Source organism: Eulemur rufifrons, chromosome 7 (genome assembly GCF_041146395.1).
Source record: "Eulemur rufifrons isolate Redbay chromosome 7, OSU_ERuf_1, whole genome shotgun sequence".
NCBI classification, from domain to species: Eukaryota; Metazoa; Chordata; class Mammalia; order Primates; family Lemuridae; genus Eulemur; species Eulemur rufifrons.
In genome coordinates, this window is record NC_090989.1 from 99,373,776 (window position 1) to 99,394,632 (window position 20,857).

Below are 20,857 nucleotides of genomic sequence, written 5' to 3' on the forward strand. Positions count from 1 at the left end.
GATCTGCCCTGCTTGTTTTCAACCCAGAGGCAAATTTGAGACCTAGGTGGTATTCCACACTGTAGTCTGTAGTTCATTCTTAGTTTTACTGTGTTGATTCTGGTTAGTTTCATGTATGGGCTGTTTGGTAGTGCTCCAAGGCCTTCATACATTGGTTTAAAGAATCCCTTTCCTTAACTCCCTCCTCTCCCTAATCCTCCCCCAACTTTCTTGTTGAGTGGGGGTTGTGTGCTGCCTCTTTGCTGTGATTAGTGCAGACTGGGGATAGTAGACAGGGCTCATTGGGAAGGGCCACTGTTTCATTATTGCAGGGCTGAAATGGTCTGATGGGGCTCTACTTCATTGTCTCTGTAGTACACCATGTGGGGAACAGGAAGGGGTGCCACCTCTGAATTTTGGGTGGACAGGTTGTTTTGTTTTTTGTCCTTTTTTCCTTTTTGTTTTCTTCAGCACTTTGAAGATGTTGCCCTACTGTCTTTTGGTTTTTATTGTTTTGTTTTGTTTTGTTTTGAGACAGAGTCTCACTCTGTTGCCCAGGCTAGAGTGTCAGCCTAGCTCACAGCAACCTCAAACTCCTGGGCTCAAGCAATCCTGCCTCAGCCTCCCGAGTAGCTGGGACTACAGGCATGTACCACTATGTCTGGCTAATTTTTTCTATATATATTTTTAGCTGTCCATATAATTTATTTCTATTTTTAGTAGAGATGGGGTTTCGCTCTTGCTCAGACTGGTCTCGAACTCCTGAGCTCAAACAATCCACCTGCCTCCGCCTCCCAGAGTGCTAGGATTACAGGTGTGAGCCACCGTGCCAGGCCCGGTTTTTATTGTTTTTGATGAGAAGTCAGTGATTATTTGTGTCACTGTTCTGAATGTAAAGTGGCATTTATCTCTGGCTGCTTTGCAGATTTTGTCTTTGGTTTCTAAGAGTTTGGCAGTGTATGGTTTTCTTTAAATTTGTCTCATTTGGGGTTCTCTATACCTCTTGAAAATATAAATTTATGATTTCACAAAACTTGGGAAATCTTTGGCCATTACTTTTTCGAATACTTTTACTGTTCTATTCTCTCTTTCCTCCCCTTCTGGATGTTCAATAACAAAATTTTTAGACCTTTTAGTATTGTCCCACAGGTGAACAAGGCTCTATTTCTATTTCTCCAAAAAATTTTTTCCAGTTTTTATAATTGGATAAATTTTATTGATCTACCTGTGAGTTTATTAATTGGTTCTTTCATTGGTCATCTCTAATCTTCTCATAAGCTTATCCAGTGAATTTTAATTTCCATACATTGAATTTTTAATTCTAGAATTTCCATTTGGTTATTTTTTCATAGTTCTATTTCTCTGCTGAGATTTTTCTCAATTATTGTATGTTCAGGAATATATTTTTCACTAACACCTTGGTTTTAATAGCTGCTTTAAATCATTAAAATCATTGCTAATTCTAATACTTTCTGATTATCTTTTCCCTTGTTATTTTTTTTGTCTCTGTATGACTAGTAATTTTGGATTATATTCTGAACATTGTGAATAATGCTTAGTAGAGACTCTGGATTCTGTTATGTTTCTCTAAAGATCACTGATTTTATGTGTGTGTGTTAACAGGGAATTAGTTTGTTTGAACTCAAACTGTCTCCTATGTTAGGATTCAGACATAGGGCTCCTATGCGGTGGTTAGAAGATGAGATCACTATGACTTTATTCTTTCCAGGATCTTCCCCTCAATTTCTAGCTGTTGCAGTCACCTAGAACTATGTCCTCTTGATTCCTCTACCAGTAACATTGCAGGTTTCTATTTGAGATTTAGCTATCATGCTTGGCGCCAAATAGGATCTGCTCTCTGGTAAAAAGTTGTTTAAAAAATGAAAATTCATTCAATATTGTTCCCTTCCTTCAACCACTGACTCTTCTTAAGTTTCTAGCTGCTTTAAAAAAAAAAAAAAACACTTTTTTGAGATATAACTCATATGCTATACATTTTACCCAATTAAAATGTGCAGTTCAATGTTTTTTAGTATATTCATAGGGTTGTACAACGTTTACCATATTCTAATTTTAGAACATTTTGCTCTCCTCTAAAAGGAATTGGGTACTCATTTACTATTGATCTCTATTTCTCCCTGCCCTACTCCCAGCTCCTGGCAACCACTAATCTTTCTTTTTCTATGGATTTGTCTATTCTGGACATTTCATATAAATGAAATAATAGATTATGTGGCCTCTTGTGACTGGCTTCTTTCAGTTAGCATGTTTGCAAGGTTAACCCATGTATCAGGCCTTTATTCCTTTTTATAGACAAATAATATTCCATTGTATGTTTATAACATATTTTGTTGTCTGTTATTTGATGTTGGGTTGTTTCAAGTTTTGGTTATTAGGAATAATGCTGCTATGAATGCATATAAGTTTTTGTGTGAAAATATGTTTTCATTTCTCTTGGGTGTGTACTTAGGAGTGGAATTGCTGGGACATATAATGACTCTATGTTTAGATTTTTGAGGACCTGCCAAACTGTTTTCCAAAGTAGCTGTCTGCATGCTTTTGATGCTCTCTGGTCTTCAAATAGTTGTTTTTGCATTTTGTCTGGAGTGTATAGGTGTTATGTGTGAGAAGGCTGGTCTGGTAGCAGCTATTCTGCTGTTGTCCATTCCTTACATATCAATAGTTTATCTTAAGCAGTTGAACATAAGTTTTTTCAAATCAGTTCTGCCTGTTTGAGAGCTATGCTAAACTATTGTAGTGATTCTCAAAGTGGAGTAGAGTGGGAAAGCTATGTGTTTGAGAGTCATTGTTCAAAAAAATTATCCAGGAAAATAGCCAAAAGGCATGACTAGTCAGTTCACAGATGAATGCAAATGGCCAATAAAAGGCATTACAAAATGTTCAATTTAACTATGAATAATAAATAAATATAAAATAAGGAAGTAAAGAAGTGATATATTTTACCTAATAGATTGAAAAGATTAAAAATATTTTAAAAGCCTCGGTTTCACTTGAGCAGGAGGAAATGAGTACCCTCATTTACACAGTGTTTGTGGAAATGTAGATTGATTCAACTTTTTTGAAGGGTAGTTTGATAATACATATCCAGATGTCAGATGTACAAATCCCTTGAGCTAGTAATCCCACTTCTAGGAATTTACCCTAAAGAGATCATTGTATGAGTACGCAAAGATGTATACATAACAGTTTTCATCACAGTGTTGTTTTAATAGTGAAAATTAGAAATAAATGTCCATGAGTAAGAGATAGATTGGGTTATTATTCTATATACTTAAAATGCAGTACCCTCAACTCATTAAAAATGAAGAAGGATTCTCTTTAATAATCTAGAAAGATACCCATGATAAATTATTTAGTAAAAAGACCCGGTTATAGGGGCACATGTTATTAAATGATCCCACCTAAGTACAATTGGCTAAAGGTATACCCATTGTTGCTGAGTAGTATATTTGGGTCATCTCATCTTTTCCCTCTTCTTTATATGATTTTGTGTAGTGTGAGCCTTTTTTAATGACTTCATATCAGTTTTACAGATACAATAAAGGTCTTTAAAAATTTCTTCAATAAAAATGAGCAAAGGAGGGGTGATATCACAGATAATGGTAGAGTGGGCGGCTCTAAGAATTGGTACCTGCACTGAAGCAACCATTAAGCTGGCAAAAATGTCAGAATTAACTTTTTTGAACTCTGGAACTAATAAAAAACTACTAGCAACCAGGAGAGTACTTAATAAAGAAAAATGCTACTAAATTTTGGTAAGAAAGCATTGTCGTGCTTTTGCTTACCTGCCTACCATCTCCCATTCCCTGCTTGGCAGTAGCGATAGTGATTACAGCCTGAGTTCTAGTGTGGTTTGCTGGTGTCAAGAGGGATGATATGGACAATGTTCTCAAAAAATTGTAGTTCTCAAAAATTGTACTTTTTGACCTGTCATGGTTCCCTGAAGGACTGGCATAGAGTTTTGTCTTGGTTTTGCCCCCTTTGGAAATCTCTTAGAGTTGGAATGGCTTCCTAGTTGACATCTATTGAAAGCATGTAAAGACTTATATGAGATAGCTTCAAAAAGTTCATGGAAATTGAGTATTATGAAAAAACTATACATAGATTTCAAATTTTTTTTACACCAAAATAAACTTATACTAACTTGTTATGTCTGAACAGTATATAGTTTGAGGCACTGAGAAGGATAAGATATCAGTTGCAAAAAAAGCCCCTTTCAGAGCAACATGAATTCTGCTAAAATTGCAGCAAGAACAAACATTAAATTTATGGTGAAGCTTGGGTAGAAGAATGGTGAAATCAATGCTTTACAAAAAGCTTATGGGGACAATGTCCCAAAGAAATCAGCAGCTTACAAATGGATAAGTCATTTTAAAGAAGAGACAAAACAGTGTCGAAGATGAAGTCTGCAGCAGAAACTATCCACATTAATTTGTAAGGAAGAAATTAATCTTGTTCATGCCCTAATTGAAGAAGACCAATGATGAACAGCAGAAATAATGGCCAACACCATAGACATTTCTATTGGTTCAGTTTACACAATTCTGATTGAAAAATTAAAGTTGAGCAAATTTTCCACTTGATGGGTACCAAAACCATTGTGCCCAGATCAGCTGCAGACAAGAACAGAGTTTTCAAACAAGTGAGATCAAGATCCTGAGGCATTTCTTCAAAGAACCATAACAGGAGATGAAACATGGCTTTACCAGTAGGATCCTGAAGACAAAGCACAATCAAAGCAATGGTTACCAAGAGGTGGAAGTGGTCCAGTCAAAGCAAAAGTGATCTAAAGCAAAGGTCATGGCAACGGTTTTAGGGAATGCTCAAGGCATTTTGTTTGTTGACTTTCAGGAGGGCCAAATAACGAGAACAGCTGTTTATTATGAGAGTGTTTTGAGAAACTTAGCCAAAGCTGTAGCAAAAAAACACCCAGGAAAGTTTTACCAGTGAATACTCCTCCACCATGACAATGCCTCCTCATTCCTCTCATCAAACAAGGGCAATTTTTTGAGAGTTTCAATGGGAAATCATTAGGCATCCACCTTACAATATGACTTGGCTCCTGCTGACTTCTTTTTGTTTCCTAATCTTAAAAAGTCTTTAAAGGACACCCATTTTTCTTCAGTTAATGTCAAAAAGACTGCACTGGACGTGGTTAAATTCCCAGGATGCTCAGTTGTTTAGGGATGGACTAAAATGGCTGGTATCATTGCTTACAAACGTGTCTTGAACTTGATGGACTTATGTTGAGAAATAAAATTTATATTTTGTTTTTATCTTTTAGTTCCGTTTTTCCACAAACATTTGGAAGTCCCCAGGTACCACCCAGAGCCACTTGAGGCAAGGGGCAGTGGGTAGCACAAGCATCAGACATACTGAAAAGCCTGGGAAGGAGGAGGCTAAGAAGGAAGATGCATGGAAGAACAAGGGCTTTAAGGGTTTTAGAGGGCTCTCACATATACTGAGGAATCCAGAGTGCAACATACATGCCCAGGGCCAGACACAAGCTCAGAAAAGACCTCACAGGATGCTATGCTTAACACATTGACTGTCACACTAGAAAAAAAAATTTTTCCCTGGGGCCATGGTGTTTTATGATGAAAATAAAATATTAACTTCAAAAACAAAGTGATCCTTTCTAATTTAATGAAAAGTGAAATTTATTAACTTCTATTCATTTAATCCACATTTTTGGAATTAATTTGTCAATATTAATTGTAAGAATAGGAACATCAACAAGTAAGACTTTCACAAACCAACTGCAGTGTTTTGCCCAGATTTTGCTTCATGAGGCCCCAGGCTCAAAACTAGTGCGAGTTAAATACAACTCACATGGCAGTAAATGTTTTCAATCACTGGCAGAGCTTTGGGCTATGCACAAGCAAGAAGTGAAGGAAAGCAGAATTGTAGGTGTTCTGACTTAAGTGTTAAAGGAGTGCCCAGGTCAGAACCAATTGTCAAAGAATGGGGGAGGATTTTTTTTCTTTCTTTCTTTCTTTTTGGCTCTGTCAGGTATACTGGATGACCACTGTGATAATGGAATGGAGACTTCAGTGACCACACACGAAAAAAATAATTTGGAAAAGTCACTAAATAAGCAGATGACTGCAGCCCTCAACAAGCAACAACACAACACTTTAGGGGGAGAAATCTGATTTCCAGAATTACCACATTATCATTTAAAAATGTCCAATTTTCAACAAAAAATTACAAGGCATAAAAGAAGAAGGAAAGTGTTGTCTAATCACAGAAAAAATAGATATTAACAGGAACTATCCCTGAGGAAGCCCAGCATTTGGACTTATTAGACTAACATTTGAAATCAGTGATCTTAAATATGCTCAAAGAGCTAAAGGAAAACAGAAGAATAAGGTCTGAACAAGTAGAAAATACCAATAAAGAGAGATATTATAAAAAAGAAACCTAATAGGAATTCTGGAATTGAAAAAATGAACAAAGGATAAAAGAAGTATAAATACCTCCAGAGCCCCAAAAGATGTTTAGTCTCTTTAATAATGAGTTTCATGCAAATAAAAATCACAATGAAATGCCATTTCCTACTCATCAAAAAGTGAGAAAATGGTCCTCTTGAGGAAGCATTAATTGGTACAACTTTTCTCAAGGATAAGTTGGCAAAATCTATCAAGAGCCTTGAATCCTTTGATACTGCTATTCTACCTTCAAGGAAGTATAAACATGCATTGCATATTCATTTGTTCATTTATTTTCATATTCATTAATTCCTTCACCAATATTTATTGAATCTTATGTACCATGCACTTGCCCTAGTTATTAAAGAAACATCAATAAATTAAATAAATTCTGTGTTCTTGAAAATTTTTATTCCAGCAGATGAAATACTATAAGCAAATTAACAAAATTAATATATGTTAAATGGTAATGAGTGCTATAAAAGATGGCATTATTTTAGGTGAGGTAATTAGGGACTATCGCCATAAATGTACAAACTAAATGTACATTACTGAATAGTAAGTGATATAAATTATGGTATAAGCAAATTACTTATGAAATAAAAATTAAAAGAAAATAGTACCATAATTTTTTCCTAGATTCAATAGTAAATTTTATTTTTACCTTTGATTTTTAAGAAATGCATGATTCTAATGTTTAAGGCATAAATGTTCAAATTAACATAGTTATGCAGAATATGTTAATGAATTATACTATATTAATTCAAGGGAAAAAATCTGAATATACAAGGTACCTTTGGCCTCATTTTTAATTAACTGACATTGTTGCTTTTACTTATCAGCAGGTGGTGCTATTGCTTGTGTAAGAGATAACTTTGTGCTTCTCATATTGTGTCTGCCTATTCAATTAATAATTACAATAAAAAGACTTCTCTGTTCGTTCATCTACTCAATTAAAATAATTGCAATCATTAACCATCTGCAGACTGTTCTTACTGCCATATGTAGCTTTTCATTGTCAATGACACATATAAATTAAAAAGTTTGTAGTTTGCTAATTCCTATCATATGAGAGAGAATATTCATCTTAAAAATTGGGCAATAGTGAGACCCTGTCTCTACAAAAATAAAAAGAACTAGCCAGGCATAGTGGTGCACTCCTATAGTCCCAGCTACTCAAGAGGTTGAGTGAGGAGGATTGCTTGAGCCCAGAAGTTGGAGGCTGCAGTGAGCTATGATGACACCACAGCACTCTACCCTAGGCAACAGAGCAAGACACTGTCTCAAAAAGAAAAGAAAGAAAAATAATCAGTTAGCATGCTTTAAAGAAATGTAAGAAGCCTTGCATCTGTTTTATTGTCCACTTAAACTTAATTTGCAAGTATACAATTTTATGAATTGAATTCATTGAACTTGGCCAAAGATTATGCTTTTGAGGGTATTTTTAATGTAGTATATTTATACAGGAGTAATAAAGAGAAGGGTAAGGTTGGCATTGGGGAGGTACTTTTAAAAGTCTTTATAGTTAAGTCATTTTTTTTAGTTTAAATATTTATTTCCCTGTTGGGAAATAACCTGCATGCCTAAGCAATTTGAGAGAATACAGAAGAAAAAAATACAACCTCTTATCTCAAAGGGCTGTATCATCTTTTGATATGTCAACACTTTATAGAAATTCTCAATTGTGCTGTGTAGTATGATTGCTTATTTTATTTTATTTTAGCTTATTTTATTTTATTTTAATGTAGGAGTAGCATTAGCATATTTATAGAGCTCTGGAGTCAAGACTCCAGGGGTGAATTTACAAAATTGAAGGCCTCTTCTGAGCCTTTAGGTTCCTCACCTACAAAATAAATTGGCTGGGCTGAATGATCACCTCTCTCCTTTCAACTCCACAATCCTGCTTCCTTCTTTTTATGAGTATTAATTAGTGTGTTGTTTCTTTGTTTTCTAATATAAAGTTGTGATATAGGAAGAGACAACACGGCACACTAGAAGTGGGCAAAACTCAAGCAGTGCTGGAGAAATGTGCTGATCCTATGACTTCGGACATACTCTATGTTTTATTATAGTTTGATGCAGGTAGAAACCATTAAGCAAAAAGGAGAATTGGTTATAAGGATTCAGGGATATCTTCTAGAAGCCAGGGAAAGGATGTAGCTAGGCCTCAGGAACCAGGAACTGGAGTGGTAGGAGAACACAGAAAGTATCCTCTAATGTCTTTTGCCTCTGCTTCTGTCTGCATATCCCAGTCCTTTTTTTTCTTTCCTATCAAACTGATCTTTTTATCCCCTCAGTTTAAGTGCTGGAAATTGACCAGTGTTAACATCTCTCAAGTGCATATCTTCTCTATTCAAGAGAGCAGTCAGACTGAGACAAGGATCTTAGTCCCAGTTTTAAACAGCCCCCCCTAGGGAAGGTATCCCTGGCCTAGCCTAGATTAAGTACACATGCCTGGTCTAATCAGATATGTCTAGGCAAGATGGGGTAGGATATATAAACATGGCTGCCAGGACTCTAACACAGTAACTATATGTATTGCTGGTGAGGGCCAGGTCTTAGTAAATGAAGGAGAAAGAGGAGAAAGGCAGCCAACCTAAATGTTACTGTTTGTGTTTCAAAGCCATTTTAGTCTAATTTACCAAAAGTTTTCAGTTTAATCCTCAGAGATTTTCTTTTTACATGAATAAGTTTCTGAATTTTTAAAGGCAATGAGAAAATTAGAATTACATTTTCAGATTTTGTGTAGAACCAACTTTGCTAGAAGCCATAAAGTATAAACCATAAGCAAACCATAAGAACTGTGCTTCCTTTACAACAAGACCTTCCTGTCCAGAATTGAGAAACTAAGCAAACAATACAAAATCATATTTCTGTTACAGAATTTACTTTTATTACTTTTAATCTTTTAAAAATCAACACTAAACACATAGGTGGTCTATAAATGTTGCATTTTAGTAGATCATTTTATATACAAAAGATATTGTTTGGTTTTTAATGACTTATTTGTGCAGCATTTTAGACTAATTCATTACTAGAATTGATCCATTTAGTCATTTTGGTAGATGTTTTTGAGAAAGCTAGTTTCAAAATTTCTGAATCTCTGGCTTTTAATTTGTTATTTGGATTTTTTTACTTTAAAAGTCTAGTTTGGTTAAAATTGTGATTGAGCTTTCAGAAGGAAGGTTTGCCTAAAGACACAGGGTCACTCATTCATTCATTCATCAATAAATATTCATGTGTGCTAAGTTCTGTGTGATACTCTGGCTATTCAGAGAATAACGTCCTTATCTGTCCTCCAGGAGTACCTCACTCTCTATTTATAGTACTAATATGTAAACAGATGGTTAAATAACATAGTTATTTAATGGTAAGGGTTATAATTGTTGTGGAAGAACAGAGAAGGAATAGAATAATTTTTTTTTTTTTTTTGAGACAGGCTCTCACTCTGCCACCCAGGCTAGAGTGCAGTGGTGTGTCATCATAGCTCAGTGCACCCTCAAACTACTGAGCTCAAGAGGTACTCCTGCCTCAGCCTCCCAAGTAGCTGGGGCACCACACCCGGCTAATTTTTCTATTTTTGTAGTCAGGGTCTCACTTTTGCTCCTGCTGGTCTCGAACTCCTGGCCTCAAGCAATCCTCCCACCTTGGCCTCCCAAAGTGCTAGGATTACAGGCATGAGCCACTGTGCCTGTGCCTGGCCCAACATGAGTTTTTCAAAGCAGAGAATCTTTACCAGCCGAGTTAGAGGATGAAGAAAGAAGAGAGATTCAAATTACGAGCAGCTGAACCTGCTGTTCCTGGCTTTAAAGACTGAGGAAGGGATCACAAACCAAGTTATGCAGGTGGACTCTGGAACCTATGAATGGCCAGTAAGGAAATGGGGAACTTAGTCCTGCAGTGACAAGAAACAGAATTCTGCCAACAACCTGAATGATCAAGGAAATGGACCCTCTCTCTCCCAGAGCCTCTGGAAGGGAATGCAGCTCTGCCAACATCTTGACTTTCGCTCAGTGAAACCTTGTTGGATTTATGATCTATCTGTAAGATAATAATTTGTGTTGTTTTAAGTCTCTTAAGTTCATGATAATTTGTTACAGCAGTAATGGAAGACTAAGATAATATCTTTGGAACTGCAGTTCAGGGCCAATCTTTGCAATGAGTTATGTGGGTGGAATATCCTGGGAAAGAATTTCACCCCCTTCTTATTAATATCTTATTGATTCTAAAGTTTCTTTCATTAGCTTTATTGCTTTGACTTAAGAAATTGTTATTCCTTAAAATATAATCATGGGAGTAACACTTAAACTTGTTCTTATCAGATCCTTTTCTAAGTAATTTGGCTAGCTAAGAGCAGATTTGAGTGTGTGAAAAGAAAGGCATAGAATATTTTTGCCCAGGGAGATGGCCCTTTATGGGGAGATTTTGGCTAGTCATAGAACACTGTCAAGGTCCTGGGTGTTTGGGGAGGTGCCAGTGATGTTTACTCAGGGCCAAAACCAAATTGGTCAGCCTCACAATTTTTAAAGACTGCCCTGCCTTTAGACAAAAATATATTGCTAAATTTCTCAAAAGCTAATGGCAATTAATTATTGTATTCTTGTTCATTGACATAGTGATTCTTCATAGATGGCTCAAACTAACATTGATGTTTTAGTTGGATATCATACTGGGAATACAGATCACTTTTGTGTTCTGTAAAGTTCTTTTATAATTACTGCTTTTTTTCTATTTTTCTTCTATTTTTTGCTTATACATCTTGTGTTTTCAGAAATTATTTACACCAAAGTAAGCCAAAAGTAATCTTTGTTTATTTTTTTCATATCCTATACCCTAAGAAAACTGTGTTAGTTGCAATTTGTTGTTTAGAATTAGGGAAAAAATAAGAAACCTCACCAGTATTGTGAAGGCACAAATATTAACTAGTATTAAATAGTTTAATTAGATATATAGGATAAATTTATATTTTGGAGAAATTTATGGCAAAAAAGTAGTATAACAAAAATAATGAAAACAAAAAGTAGAAAAAATAATGCCCATAATCATATCAAAATCAAATATTTTCATTTTTGTGTGTGCCTTCCAAGTCTTTGTCTTTGAGTAGATATTTTTACATGGTTATGGTTATTACAAATATATATTTTTTATATATCCTTTTACTTTTTCATGTTAAAATTATACACTTATTTTAACTCAATATTATATTAGTCTCAAAATGCTCTTAAACTATGAAAGCAAGCCTGTACTATAATTTCAATAAAAATAGATTGAGAGGGAAAGATAATAGCAGAGACAGTGTGTTATTGTTTTCTAATTGAGATATAACTTACATACAGTATCTTATGTGTATAGCTCATTAGTCTTTTAGATATGTAAATATCCAAGAAACTAACACCCATATTGATAAAGAACATTATCAATACCCCAGAAACATTCTTTGTGCCTCCCCCAAGTCAGTTACCCCTTTGTAGTAACTCCTATTCTGACTTCTGTCACCATAGATTGGTTTTGCCTATTTTGACCCTTATTTAAACAGAATCATACGCTTTGTGTCTGGCTTTTTCTGTTCAATCATATGTCTCTGAGATTTATCCATGTTGCTAGGTATAGCGGCATAATTTTAGTTTTTGAGTCCTCCCAAATTTTCCATAAAACAGAATATAAGGAGACATAACCAAAAACTCACAGACAACAACTCTAACAAAACTAGGTGACATTCTATCACCACAAATTCCAAAATTTGTTTTCGGGGCTTCATCCTAGAGTTATGAGTGGATTGCATACCACAATTACAGTATTAGAGTATTCTGGGTTTGTCTGTGTACTTAATTTTACCCATGGTTTTAATACCTTCAAATGTTTTCTTTTTGCATGTTAGTGTTTTTTTCTTTGAGATTGAATTCCCTTTAGCATTTCTTATAAGATGGGTCTGGTGGTAGTGAATTCTCTCAGCTTTTGTTTTTCTAGGAAAGGTTTTCTTCGTATTGTAAGGATAGTTTTTGAAGGATAGTTTCTCTGGTTACAGTATTCTTGGATGATAGTTTTTTGTTTTTTTTTTTCCTTTCAGCACTTTGACTATGTTGTTCTACTCCTTCCTGGCCTGTATGGTTTCTGTTGAGACATCTGTTGCCAGATGAATTGGAGCTCCTTTATATGTTATTTGTTTCTTTTCTCATGCTGTGTTTAGGATCCTCTCTTTGACCTTTGAGAGTTTGATTATTATATGCCTTGAGATAGTCTTACTTGGATTGAATCTGTTTGGTGTTCTTTGACCTTCCTGTACTTGCATATTTATATCTATCTCAAGTTTTGGAAAGTTTTCTGTTATTATTTCTTTGAATACGCTACCTACTCCTTGCTCTTGTTCAACTCCCTTTTGAGCATCAATAATTTTTAGATTTGGTTTTTTGAGGTAATTTTTTATCTTATAGGTGATGTCTGTTACTTTCTATTTTTTCTCCTCTGACTGTGTATTTTCAAATAGCCTGTCTTTAAGGCCACTGATTCTTTCCTCTGCTCAATCTGTTCTGCTGCTGAGAGCCTCTAAGGAATTTTTCAGTTTAGCAAATGTATTTCTCAGTTCCAAGATTCCTGTTTGATTTTTTAAAACTTTCAATCTTTTTGTTCAATTTCTCTAATAAATTTACTTTTTTTACCCCCTGATGTGAGGTGGAATTCTGATAAATCTCAGTTGCTTTTCTGTGTTATCTCGGAAATGACTGAGTTTCCTTAAAACTGCTATTTTAAATTCTTGGTCAGAGAATTTACATATTGCCTTCTTGTTAGGGTCAGTCATTGGTCCCTTGCTTGGTTGGTTTGGGGAGGTCATGTTTCCCTATTTGCTGTTGTTTCTTATGGATGTACATCTATGTCTTTACACTGAAGAATTATTTATTTATTCCATTCTTCCTTGTCTGGCTTTTTTGGTGTTTTTTTTGTTTGTTTGTTTTAAATTTTATTGGATATGTTTGTTTAGAGATCCTTTATAATTTAACTATTGATTTTCTTTCCTTTTTTCCCACTAGGTTGCTGCCTCCTTTTTGGCACTAGGTGGCGCCTTAAGCCTAGGTTTTCCTCGATTCTAATAAAGTGCTGCCCATCCTGAGTGGGGGAGGTCCTAAAAGGGATATTCCAGTAGTAAGGGCAGGCTGGCTAGAAGTTCGTGCCCAAAGGAATTGTGGAATGAAGCTCCTACAATGTGGTGCTGCTGAAGAGCCACTCTGATTTGGCATCTCCTTTAGCCAAGTTACAGAACTGAGTTTCCAGGGTAGGAAATGGTAGTCCTTCCTCCCTCCTTTGTCTCTGGCTGTCCTCAGGATATTTCTCCCTGCGGGCACTCAAGATGCTTCCCCTGAGTTGAGGGAAGGACAGATCTCCTGCTGGGGAAGGCAAGACGGTGGGGAAGCTGGTTGTCCACTTTGATCTCTTTTTCCAGTATCGAAACTGAGTTGGAGAAAATTTTGTGTGCACTTGGTGCTGGGCAGACTGCGGGGAGGGAACATCACAGATCTGGAAGTTCGATTCTCTTACCATCTGCTTAGAGTTTTTCACTTCCTTGCGGCTCTGAGAACTGTCTCCTCCTCATATTTGAGTTCTGGGATATTGCTGGTGATAATCTCAGCACTATATATGTGTTTTTGGTTTTCTGTGAGGGGGCGATTAAAGCCAACTTGCGTCTACACTGCCATTTGGAATCTGAAGTCTCAAGATATAAAAAGTTTTGACAGAAAGGATAGAGAAGATCCAAAGTATATATAATAGGCATGTTCAAAGGAAAAGCCCAAAGCAATGAACAGAACAAGTACTAAAAGCTACCATTCAAGAAATATTTCTTCTAACAGAAGGGATTTGACATGGATGTTGAAAAGGCATACCAGATAACTAAGAAAATTGACCCAAATGGCTAACACCCAGAAATATGCTAATAAAACTGTCAGAATTTAGAGAAAAAAAAAATCATTGGACATCCAAGGAAAATACCAAGTTATTCATAAAGAAGAAAACCAGAATTTCATCAGACTTTGGTAGCAACACTTTATGCCTGAAGGCAATAGGTTAACATAGAATGTTCAAAGAAAAGATGAACCAAAGATTTTATATACAGCCATTTTTACCTTTAAGTATAAAGGTTATAAGCAAACTGATATAAACATGTGAGAACTCAAAGAATGTTGCTCTCATGAGTGCTTTTGAGGAATTTACTGGAAAACTAGCTTCAGATAAACAATATGACTAGGGACATGTAAAATAAAGACTGTTTATGAGCATTAGATATCTATTTATCTGCAGAACTAGGACAAAATGATGTCTATGGAGGATACAACCTAATGTGTACTGGCTATAGGCACCAACATTGCAAAATTGGGAGAATAAAGAGAAAAAATATGAAAAATAGAATAAACTTGCTGACTGCCCTATCATCATTAATTGGTAATAAAATGATATTACTTAAAATTAGATATGAGGAAAAGGAAGGGGGAAGGTTGTCTCCTAATTTTCAGATTGCTTATAGTAGAGAACCCATGGAAAATTGTCCCCCAAAATGTGTGGCATGGGGATAGAGTATTTTTATAAAAGTAATTGGCATAAAGGTAATCATTAGATTAAAAATAGAAACTTTCCTGAATATGAAAATATATTTCAACAAAGAAGAAAAGCAGATAAAATAGACCACTTATAAAAGGCTATCTGAAAGTCACACATATATGCAAATACATATTATGTGATAGGCCTAAGATAAAACATACTGATCATACTATCAATAGCTATTATATATAGGAATATACATCTCCATGTACTACAACAGATGATCTCTGGGACATATTGTTAGAGATACACACACACACACATACATTTTTTTGTCATTACCCCTTTCTTAGGTAAATGCAAGTGCATATATGAAAAAAGATGTAAGGATAAAACATAAAATAAAAAAATAGTTATCTACAGAGGGAGGGAGGGAATAGGGAGAGAATAGGGATAGAAGTTAGATTTATTTGACTATACTTTGTTTTCTATGTTTTTTTCTTGTAAATTTGACTTGGAACCATTTAAATATTTTACATAATTATTAAAAAATTAAATTTTTAGAAAGCAATCTTAAAACTCAAAAGTAAATGAAACAAATGAATCGAAGTATCTATATTGGTGCTCTTAAGAATTGGAATTTTTGGCTAAGTGAAAGGAGATGCTGAGATAAGATTGGTGAGGATAAGTAAAAATTCCCATAGGTCCTGGATTTGAATTGAAAGTATCAGTGTGAATTCATGTTGTATTTATCTTGCAAAAATGTCCTAGTTTTGTCCATGCTAAAGGCCTAGAAAAGCAATGCTCAACTCAGTAGTTGTGAGCATCCCAGCACTTGTGGGCTTATTCTTAATACCATGTCCTACATTTTCATAAAATGAACCAGAGCTCACTGAGAAAAGACTGATTCCCAGTGTAGGTCAGGAAATATAAAATATGAATTTTGGTTCTTCAGGTGTTTTAAAACCATATTTTAAAGTAAATACAGTACTCAGTTTCGCTTTCTACAGTTTCACTTTCTACAGTTTTAGTTATCCTTATCAACCACAGTCTGAAAATATTATATTAAATGGAAAATTCCAGAAGTAATCAGAGATAGACTACATTCACATAACTTTTTAATTATAGTATATTGTTATAATTATTTTATTTTTACTCCTGAATCTATTGAAATATAAGTTAAAAATTGTTCCATTTTATTAGTTGTTGTTAATCTCTTATTGCGCCAAATTTATAAATTAAACTTTAACATAGGTATGTATGTATAGGAAAAAACATAGTATTAAATATTTATTGAGTTTGGTACTATCCATGGTTTTAGGTATCCACTGGGGGACTTGAATCATATATCCCTGTGGCTAAGGGGGGACTATTGTAGTTTAAAAAATATGAATCTGTGGTTTAAAAATACGATTTAAAATAAGATTTCTGTTACTTCTACACCATGAGAATAGACTAGATTTAGAATGAAATAGAAACGTGCCAGAAGCCTGGTCCAAACCATTCGATACTATGTATTAATAAATAGAGTGTCATTTGTCTATATCAGCCATTTTTAATCTTTATGTAAAAGGTAGTCATGTAGTATTTTATAGATCTTGTTTGTCAAAAACAAATGATTTAATTTCATTTTTTGCCAGATGCAGATTATTTGTATCTTTGAAGTTCCTAGTCTTCTAATATTTAATATTTTTTTAAAAGATGGCTTTAAACATATGTATTCTTTTTTGAATTTATTCTTAATTTCAGAAAGGAAGCTTCTAATATTTTCATACTGTTTATGAAGCAAAGTTTATGGTTTGTTCATTATCTCCTCCTTGATAACATTATTATTAGGCCTTTTACTTAAACCATTAAGCAAAAGCTAGGAGTTCAAAAGGGGTGGGAGATGTTGGAGAAAAACGTCAGTGAGTGGAAAGAGTCAGTCATTCAGTATTTTTATCATATGCATGAACTTTTATTAGGAATTTAAAATCTTGTTTTATAGTAGAATGAATTAGTAAATCTTTTTCTGTAGTTTTCTATTTCCTCCAAATTTGTTGTCAAAGTAAGCCCATAGCTTAGCTAATAACAAATATTTCTGAAAAAATAATAATATAAAACAAAATATATATATATATATCCAGTCAAGAACAACAACAAATCAAGACTTAATCGAGGCCAGGCATGGTGGCTCATACCTGTAATCCTAGCACTCTGGGAGGCTGAGACGGGAGGATGGGGAGGTTCAGTTCACTCGAACTCAGGAGTTCAAGACCAGCTTTAGCAAGAATGATACCTGGTCTCTACAAAAAATAGAAAAACAGTTAGCAGGGTGTGGTGGTGCCTATAGTCCCAGCTACTTGGGAGGCTGAGGCAGGAGGATCACTTGAGCCCATGAATTTGAGGTTGCTGTGAGCTATGATGACACCACCATACTCTGGCCAGAAGGCTCTCTTTCTAAAACAAACAAAAGACTTAATTGACTATAGCCTGTAAGTTTGGAAGAATGGAAAGAGATTATATATATAAGTATAGTCAAATAAATTAATCATCCTTCTAGCAAATACCTATGTTACATCTGAAAAATGAAAGAAAATGCATATAAACTATCTATCAAAAAGGTTTTTTTCTTATTGTCTTATTTATACACACAAGAATCTTTTTTGTCCTATATGATACTTACTGATATCGCTAGATAACTTTCTCAGATAGGTGCTAGAAGAGGTACTGTATTCTGGAAAATAAAAAAGAAAAAAAAAGATTCATTTACGTATACTTTCGTGATTTAGAATGTATATCAGAGATTTTAGTTACATTGTATATTTAGTTTCAATTCTTAGTGACATTCTTGAAATACTGTAATCAGAAATCTTTAGATAGACTATATAAAGCCTTAAGAATTAAAAGTAAGATGTCTTTGTTTTTTTCTACAGCATCTTTGTGTTTACCTGTGCAATATTATTACTTAAAAGTAATAATGCAAATTGAAATGATGTGGCTTTTATGCAGTTCTTGAGAGATTTCATACATTGCTTTATCATGTTATTCTACTATATACTTTAAGAATTATGTCTGTATCTTCTGTTCAGTAAACTATAATTTAATTAAGAAAATTTTTTATAATTCCAGAATAAAGACATTCTTTTAAAAATTATCTTAGTATGTTATGTGCCCAATTTTAAATTTCTTTAACTTTTTTTCAATAAATCAATTTCTTCTTTTTCTTCCCCAGTGGTCATATACTTTAGAAAAACCCAACACTGGCAGCATATTCAATATTGCATGGTCAGTCGATGGCACTCAGATCGCTGGAGCCTGTGGAAATGGACATGTTGTTTTTGCACATGTGGTGGAGCAACGTTGGGAGTGGAAAAATTTTCAAGTTACGCTAACTAAAAGAAGGACTATGCAGGTATAATTAGGTTCCAAGTTTGATTAAAACTGCTTCTTTTCACTTTAGTTCATTACACAGAATATGGAATTATCTTTTTTTTTTTTTTTTTTTTTTTTTTTTTTTTTGAGACAGAGTCTCACTTTGTTGCCCAGGCTAGAGTGAGTGCCGTGGCATCAGCTCACAGCAACCTCAAACTCCTGAGCTCAAGGGATCCTCCTGTCTCAGCCTCCCGAGTAGTTGGGACTACAGGCATGCACCACCATGCCCGGCTAATTTTTTCTATATATATTTTTAGCTGTCCATATAATTTCTTTCTATTTTTAGTGGAGATGGGGTCTCGCTCTTGCTCAGGCTGGTCTCGAACTCCTGAGCTCAAAGGATCCGCCCACCTCGGCCTCCCAGAGTGCTAGGATTACAGGCGTGAGCCACCGCGCCCGGCCTGGAATTATCTTCATTAATTATATTTAGTCAACTTTATAAAAATTCAGCCGCATTAGAAATATTTTAACTATGCCATTAGTCACTTTTTCATAACAGAAGATAAGAACTTTTCACTGAAATAGAACCTGAATGTCCTAGACTACTTCGGTTGTGGGCTTAGGGCAGGGTTAGTGAAATTTGAAACATTTTGAGAATATGTGGATTCACTTAAGAAAGGACAAAAGAAGCTGTGACAAATAGGAGCACATTAGAATTAACTCTTTTGGAGCTGACTCCAAGGCAGGCCTGACCTGCCAGTTACTGACACGGTTCACTTGTTTTCCTCATTTATAATTGGATGAATTTATTTAATGTGATTTTTAAAAATTTTCCTTTTACAAATCATCTAAGGTAAGTCAAAATGAGAAAATGATAGGAAGTTCTTATGGGAAGTTAGGAAGTATAGAGAAGGAAAAATATCTTTTCTTCTACTCATCCTAGGTTCGTAGCTGTGACAAAAGACAGATTAACAAGAGAAAAACACAAATTGATTTAATATAAATGTTACATGACACAGGAGCCTTCATAAGGAAATGAAGACCCTAAGGAAAGGTTAAACCTGTATACTTTTATGATAGGTTTGATGAAGAATGGACAGTTGTGGAGAATTGTAGTAGGGCAAAAAGGTGCTATCTCATAGTAACAAGCTGGGGGAAAGTTGGCAAGGCCTCTTTGTTTAGATTCTTTTCTGTGCCCCTGTGTCTTCAGAAATAAGAATATTCTTTCCTCTAGGTATGTGGGGGGCACTTCTCATATGAGGGTCTTCTGACCTGCCTAAGAGGAAGGTCAGAAAATCCTTCCTGGGTTTTATGACCTGCTTTAGGGGAGAAGGGCAACAGAAGGCCAGAGTGACTTTCTTGCTTCTCCTGTTTTCTTAAATTCCTTCAGCTTAAAATATTCAACATTTTTGCCATGGTGCCATATTTTGGGATAGTGTATCCTCAACCCCGTCAGAAGAAAAACGTAATTTTGAAGTGAAATACTTTCTAGATTAATATAAGAAGGCTGGCATGTGGCAATGGGAGATGGGGGAAATGTTTTACAGGTCAGAGAACATCTGCAGGAGGGGTCTACTCAGTTGTAAGCTGCTTAGGGGCACAGGGTACCCTCATCGCTCATGTTTGTCTCTCCTGTAGGGCCTCTAGCCCAGCACCTTGCATATAGTAAGTGCTTGACAAATATATTAAAAATTAGTTGAGGAAAGGTACCAGGAGGAAGCTAAAGACAATGTGCCAATGCAAATCCTCTGCCAGAGAAAGGGGGACTCTACCTTCTTCCTCCTCTTCTTCTGTCTGTATCAGTTCTTCAGTATTCTTAATTCATATTACTGTAATTACTACAAAAATTTGGAAGCATATAATCAGGTGATTTCTTGGGCAGGTATATTCAAATATTTTGTTAGCCCAAGTATCCAGATTTTTAAAATTTGGATAATATTATCACCAGAGTTATAATAATTGGGTATATTATACTTTTATTTGTTCTTTTTACTTATTTTAATTTTTTAATGCTTTGGAGAATTTAAAACATATACAGAGTAATATAATGAATCTCCATGTACTTATCATCTAGCCCCTATAATCATCAATTTATGATCAAGACTGCCCTACCTATGTCTATATCTATCTACTTTCCCTTTCCCCAATTATTTTAAAGGAAATTCAAACATTGTCTTTTATCAGTAAAAATTTTAGTATATACAGCTAAAAGATAAGGACTCTTTGTTTTTATATAACTGCAATACTATTACCATACCTAACAAATAATGATAATTCCTTAACATTATCAAACATTCACTAAATGTTCAAATTTCCAGTTGTCTCCTACATGTCACAATTTTAAAAGTTTGTTTGTTTGAATCAGGATCCAAAATGGTTTACGTGGTTGCAATTGATTGATGTTTCTTTTAAATCTGTTTTAGTCTGTAGGTTTCCCTTCTACCTCTATATCTTCCCCTCGCAGCTTATTTATTGAAGAAACCAAATTGTTTGTCCAGTAGAAGTTTCTCACAGTTTGGACTTTGCTGATTGTATTTGGTTGGTGT

At 34.9% G+C, this 20,857-nt stretch overlaps 1 protein-coding gene across 1 annotated transcript in view; it reads left to right on the forward strand.

The window, feature by feature from the left end:
• Window positions 1-20,857, forward strand: part of IFT80 (intraflagellar transport 80) — a 107,608-nt gene that overhangs the window by 41,054 nt on the left and 45,697 nt on the right. Inside the window, exon 8 of the mRNA XM_069472997.1 lies at window positions 18,172-18,351. Within this exon, the coding sequence (XP_069329098.1) occupies window positions 18,172-18,351 (180 nt within the window). The remainder of the gene's footprint in view (window positions 1-18,171; window positions 18,352-20,857) is intronic.